Source organism: Gigantopelta aegis, chromosome 11 (assembly GCF_016097555.1).
Source record: "Gigantopelta aegis isolate Gae_Host chromosome 11, Gae_host_genome, whole genome shotgun sequence".
Taxonomy (NCBI): domain Eukaryota; kingdom Metazoa; phylum Mollusca; class Gastropoda; order Neomphalida; family Peltospiridae; genus Gigantopelta; species Gigantopelta aegis.
The window spans coordinates 34396241-34403483 of NC_054709.1; the positions used below are offsets into that span (position 1 = coordinate 34396241).

At 37.2% G+C, this 7243-nt stretch overlaps 1 protein-coding gene across 1 annotated transcript in view; it reads left to right on the forward strand.

Moving 5' to 3' along the window:
- Positions 1–4888, forward strand: part of LOC121384973 (homeobox protein Hox-B1b-like) — a 63276-nt gene extending 58388 nt beyond the window's left edge. Inside the window, exon 3 of the mRNA XM_041515479.1 lies at positions 3145–4888. Coding sequence (XP_041371413.1) covers positions 3145–3479 — 335 coding nt within the window. The 3' untranslated portion in view covers positions 3480–4888. The remainder of the gene's footprint in view (positions 1–3144) is intronic.
- The last annotated feature ends 2355 nt before the right edge of the window (positions 4889–7243 follow it).

The window sequence follows — 7243 nt, forward strand, 5'->3', positions numbered from 1 at the left end:
CTATATTCTATTATATCTATTCTCTATATTAGTGTGTCTATATTTCTCCCACTATCCACACAGAAGTCTATTTAATAATAAAACTAGACGCTAGCGAGCCGAGCACAAAGGCACAATATACAAACTGCGTAAAATCGATTATTTTGATATATCGGCCTTCAATTCGTATTGTCTGGCCATCCATCATTCCCCGACAACTCCGGCGGCCTAGAAACGACCACATTAGAGAACGGGAGGTTCTAGCGGCAAGTCGATGAGCCGCTAACCGAATAACAGGCCGAGATGAGCGTTAATTTGTTAATTTCTTCAATACATCATGTTAATTTCATTTACTAGACTGGTGGTCAACGTTGTTTTGTTGGGATTTTTTGTTGTTGTTTTTCATGTGATGCGGTCGCCGTTACATGCACAGTGAATTTTAGGGGTGGGTTTTTTTTCTTCGGAAATGGCGCTTCGTCGTTCAAATATTTGGGTAATTTTTAGTTCGCATAGTGTCTTTCCTCCCAATCTGCCCCCCACCCCCCCACCCCACACTTTTTTTTTTTGGGGGGGGGATGCTGGTTTTTGCCTGAATTAAACAAATATGCCTGAATCTGGATAACATGTTATCTTTGCATAACAACAAAACTGCTAAGTAGAGTTCCAAGCGAATGGCTATATAACGTTGTGCTTTGTCTAACGACACCACTAGAGCACATTGACTTATTAATCATCGGTTATTGGATGTCAAACATTTGCTAACAAGTGAATCATTATGCAGTGTTAAATGTATCACAACTAATATTGTGAGGAGAATGGTGGAATCACATGGGGAAAACATTTCGGGTTAGCTCGTTTTGCCCGAACGTGAACATATGCAGTGCCCCCCCCCCCCCCCCCCCTCCCCACCTCCGATTTCCCATCTCGTACGCTTTTACTAGTTCTTGTACGATTTTACGTACACACCGATCCATACCTGTGGATAATAAAACGCGAAACTAATTTATAGGTTACTAAGTGATTAAAAAACAACAAACTCAAATGCAAAATAACTTTTTTAAATGTATTGTTTTAGGTGTTTTAATCAATATCACCTGCCTCGGTGGTGTCGTGCTTAAGCTATCGGACATAAGACTGGTAGGTACTGGGTTCGTAGCCCGGTACCGGCTCCCACCCAGAGCGAATTTTAACAACTCAGTGGGTAGGTGTAAGACAACTACACCCGCATTTTTTTCTCTCACTAACAACTAACAACTAACCCACTGTCCTGGACAGACAGCCCAGATAGTTGAAGTGTGTGCCCAGGAAAGCGTGTTTGAACCTTAATTGGATATAAGCACGAAAATAAGTTGAATAGAAAATGAAAAATTATTATCGTATTACAATTTACACTATGGAGAGTGGTCGCCGACTATTCATATCTCTTTTTTCGCTCAGTGTATTCGTCGTCTCTTTACGGCAGTTGGATGGGGCAATACATTAATTTTAGCGCAACCAAGTGTTTTTCAGTCTAAATGTTTTTATTATGTATAAAAGTTGTTGAAACATTTGTTTGAATATTTTTTCCTGAGGTCATTACGAAAAACTGGCTATGACAAGAACAAAAGAAAAAGATTTATATATATATTCCATACTGTATTGTTTGTAATAACAAGATTGTTTTTTTGTTTTTGTTTTTTTCTTCTTCTTCTTCTTATTGAAATTATCTATACAGAACAGTAAACATTGTCTACAAAATAGCTCCACACATTTTATATATCGATGAATGCAACAAGAAATATCTTATATAGTAGTACTCTTGACGATCTACCTTTAGAATAAAATAAGATTGAATTCAATTCAATTAAATTGAACTGAATTTAAATTAAATTAATTAACAATGCGTAAATAAATAACATACGCTTAAATATTTTTTTAAAATATCTTCTATAAGTATACATGTATTGAACAAAGTTTCCTTTTTTCTTTTCTTTTTTCTTTCTTTCTTTCTTTCTCTCTTTCTTTCCTTTTGTTTAAACTATTAATTATTACGACAAACTGACATCGCGTGTTGTATTTCTGTTCTAGTTAATTTCCCCTAATGTATCGTGTGAATATGATATATAAATTTCAAAATAGCAACCGGACTCAAACGAAGTCGGCACTTTGATTGGCAGTTACATTTCTTCGCTAACATCATGCCCGTTATTTGCCCATTCAAATTTCCGGTTTTCTGACCAGAAATGGATTACACTTTCGTCGTTTATTACTTAATGATGGAATTGTGAAATCTAACACCGGGCGAGACAAGCCATTATAGAAATGCTAGTGTCGCTGACAATTTTAACGAGTGTCTGAGATTATTTCGTATTCTTATTTCGTCTATTGCAAGAAGCGCGTGCTCTTGCAGGTGTCACGTGGCCACCCGACTTCGTTAAAGGGGCGTGTTCTACTAAATATTGGAATAAAATAGATAATTAAATTATGATAGATTATTTAATAAAAATGATATATCGATTAAATAAGAAAATTTTCTTTAATATTTCTATGAAATGAAATTCCTAACAGTTGATCATTGGTATTTAATGCATTTTAACGAACGCATGTAAATATGTGCACATATCACACAAAACACATATTAACAAACGTAGATCAATCGATATTTTAATACAACCGCATAAGTTACACAAATATAATGTTTGTTTTGTTTTGTTGGGTTTTTTTTGTTTTTGTTCTTTTGTTTTTGTTTTTGAGGGGTGTGTGTTTGTTTTTGGGTTGGGTTTTGTTTTGGGGGGGTGGGGGTATTTGTACTTGTTGTTGTTTGCTTGTTTCTTTCTTGCTTGGTTTTGTTTGTTTTGTTTTGTTTTGTTTTGTTTTGTTTTGTTTTGTTTTTGTTTTGTTTTGTTTTGTTTTGTTTTTGTTTGTTTGTTTGTTTGTTTGTTTGTTTGGTGGGGTTGTTGTTACTTGGAGGCGGGCGGGGTTTTTTTCTTGTTTTATTTCTTCTGTTGGAGAATTAAATTTTTTTTTTAAAATTCAAATTATGAACGGGATTCTCAAAACCGGAAGTGGCTCAGTCTAGACCCCGCTGAATGTTGACCGAGTTTATTTATCAATATTATCTTATTTTAATATGAACTTAAACAACTTTTCTTCAATCTGTTTTATCTTTTCTTTTTCTTTTTTCAGCTGGGAAGCCTGGCGAATATGGATACACACAAACGACGCAACAACAACAACAACAAAATGGCGGCGCTTCCGGTAGGACCAACTTCACAAATAAACAATTAACGGAACTTGAGAAGGAATTTCACTTTAACAAATACCTCACGAGAGCCAGGAGGATTGAAATAGCCGCCTCCCTTGGACTAAACGAAACACAGGTGAAAATATGGTTCCAGAACCGCCGGATGAAGCAGAAGAAACGCATGCGCGAGATTCAGTTTGAAAAGTCCAATGAGTGCAGCCTGGGACTTGAGGGTTTGACTGTACCAAATTTAGCATTGTGCCATGACGCGAGATAAACCGGGAGATAGAGACAAACAGAGAGAGGGGGAAAAAAAGATCTTTTGTTTATATTCTTTATGTGAAAATGGTGATTTTTGGAATTATATTAATTCTTTGGAATTTACAAAGAGAATGTGTTCATATCACGGCGAAAAGTAAAAAGGACATCAGTTTGTTACAACAGCGCCCTCTGTAGGGTGAAGTCAGATTGTGACAACAGGTCCGTCGTTTAGGAATGAACTCGGCCTGAAACAACAGCGCCCTATGTTGGAGATAAAGATGGATTGTTATGACAGCGCCCTCTATTGGGATGAACTGATTCTGTGATAACAGCGCCGTCTTTTGGGAGTGAATTCACGTCTGTGGTGAAATAGAAAAGTTGAGGTATTGCCAGAATGACCACCGTTCCCACCGACGTAATCTTCCCCCCCCCCCCCCCCCCCCCCAACACACACACACGGTGGGCACAGTAAAGACCTAACCATGGACTGAGTATGCGCTGTTTGTATGTGTAGTCCAGAAACTCTACAGACATTCCAAGAAAGGATCCAGGGGTGTGCAAAATAGCGTGCACGCTTCACCCTTAGACTTTTGCTTCGAATTAATGTTATTCCGAAATGGACAGTCCAGTTAATTTTATGGAGTCATCTATGAAAATAACAACAAGTTGATTCTTTAGACAGGTGCCTGCTTAACAGAGGTGATTATCGGACGCTGTTTCACTGGATACCATGTTTATTCTAAATACGATGGACTGTAACAAAAGCAGTGATTGGTTATTTGAAGGACTGTAACAAAAGCAGTGATTGGTTATTTGAAGGACTGTAACAAAAGAGTGATTGGTTATTTGAAGGACTGTAACAAAAGCAGTGATTGGTTATATGAGAGACAAAAGTAAGCATTGGTTTTGGTGCTTCATTTACGCACCCACACGAAGCAGGCTTTGTTCCTGTCATGTACAGAACTATCTGGCGAAGTCAGAGGTTGTGCTCACGACAGGCGTGCTTGAACAGTTCTCTGGGCCCGTGCCTATAAAACGTTTAGAGTCCAGACTCAGTCTCTAATGACGTCACACTCATACAATTGGTATGGCATTGTCATGACTTTAGGGTCTAGACTAAACGTTTTATAAGCAACAGGTAGGATGAAAGCAAGTTCCGCTCGGGTTGTGATTGTTACGTCATAAGCGTCATACGTCATAACGCCTGAATGGATTTTTACGTCATAGGCGTCATACGTCATAACGCGGAATCTGACTGTTATGTCATAAGCTGTGTTTCCTCTGTCCCAGCTGTTTAAATATAAGTTGATCGGAGTAATGCAGTATTGGGGCTTGTCAGAATCTGATCGCAAATGATTTTTTATACATGTAAAATTATGTTCAGGGTAAATTTGCAACCAAAATCCACACACAAAAAAATTTGCGTTTTTCTATCACTACCCCCCCCCCCCCCCCCCCCCCATCCCCCTACGTCAATAATTACGTAATTGTTAAAAATATTTCATACTAGTACCAAAATAATTTAACAAATAATAACACATTTTGTATTTGCTTGTAGGATCGTCGAAGCCGAACGTTAACGCACGCACACACACACATACACACACACACGCACGCGCGCACACACACGCACACATACACACACACACGCACACACACACACACACACACACACACAGTCACATACACACACACACACACATACATATATATACAGAGAATAGCTAATAATAATATGGCCGTAACTGCTCAACACCATAGTTACGGCCATATTATTATTAGCTATACTCTGTCTGTCAATCTGTCTTTCTCTCTCTCTCCATATCTCTCTTTCTGTCTCTCGCTGTCTCCCTCTCTCTCTCTCTCTCTCTCTCTCTCTCTCTCTCTCTCTCTCTCTCTCTCTCTCTCTCTCTCTCTCTCTCTCTCTCTCTCTCTCTCTCTCTCTCTCTCTCTCTCTCAAGAGACAGAGAGAGGGGAGGGAGAGACAGACAGAGAGACCTAGAGAGAGACGGGGCGACAGACAGAGACAGAGTAACGAAGTGATCTTTTACACTAGTAAATTCCTTTAAAATATATGTTCTTAAGACCATCTATCATTCAAAAATTTCACTAGTCAACTCCCCTAGGTAACTTCCATAATATATTTTTATATTAACAATATTTATAAATATTTATTTTTACCACCCACCCCCCCCCCCCCCCCCCCCCCCCCCTCTTCCATCCATTGAAACTCCACACAAATTCGGCGGTCCTGGCGGTTTTGCTAGTCTCACAATAAGATTGTTTAACTGTATGACTACAGTAGAACGTTTTTAATGACGAAACAATATCTACAATTGTACGACGATAATTTTAAAGCTCAATTATATATCTGAACATTGTGTTGATGGCTGTGCTAAATGTTATTCTTGTTTATATGATATGTTTGTTGATAATTGTGACACTTGACGAAAAACACACAAAAACACTCATGACTGTTGCATTGTGAATATTCCTGTGAGAGAGAACAAAATTTGATTCCAAAGATACAATGAGTATCATTTGATATATCTGACTAAAGTGCATGGCTATAACAATGTGTTCTGATGTATCTCGAAACCACACAACATAAAAAAGCACATACATACTTCCATAGGCAGTCACTGGCGTAACAAGGGTTTTATACTGGGGGTCAACCCACACTGTGAATGTATGTATGTATGTATGTATGTATTGATGTATGAATATCTATATATTGTATGTATGTCGAGGTTGACTGTATGTATGTATATATGTATTGATGTATTGATGTATGTATGTATGTATGTAAGTATGTATGTATGTATACATGTATGGATGGATGGATGGATATATACATGTATGTATGTATGTATGTATTGTATGTATTGTATGTCTTGTATGTATGTATGTATGTATGTATGTATACATGTATGGATGGATGGATGGATGGATATATACATGTATGTATGTATTGTATGTATGTATTATATGTATACATGTATGTATTATATGTATACATGTATGTATGTTTGTATATATGTATGTACGTACGTACGTATACGTATGTATGTATGTATGAATGTATGGATGTATGTATGTATGTATGTATGTATGTATGTATGTATGTATGTATGTATGAATGTATGTATGTATGATTTTACAAAACTTTAATACAGTAAAAAAAAATATATTGGGCCATGGACCCCATACCCCCCCCCCCCCCTCATCGCTACTCCACTGTAGTCAGTCAAATCTGATTCTAGTTAGCACTTGTATTAAGCAGTGTTAAGAGACCATGTTGTTATTCTCTCCAAACATCGGATATAATATAAACTGACCTGGATTAAGCAGCCACCTGACTAAAAAGGCCACTTTTTCATCCTTACTTTGGTGGTTGTTTAACACAGGTTTTACGGTATATCGCTACCTTGAATCAAATACAAAATGTTGCTGCTTTAAACCTGCTTTACACTGACATGCAAATTTGTGTTTTTCAAATATATAGTTATGTTAAGGCGACGGATTGATGGTTGATTTGATATCCGGCTGCTTTTCAACAAATGTTTGACACACAAAAGGACTAAACTGAGTTTGTAGACATCAAAATAGTGATTTAACATTCAGTGAAATACAAACGTATGTCACAATTAATTTATGAATTTATTGTGTCAAAATTGTGTAACGTTTAACAAATACAAAATTAAAGACATATCACCACATTAATAGAGTAGCTTCAAAATGGCGATAAAAAAGACATGTTTTCGACCATTATGACGTAAA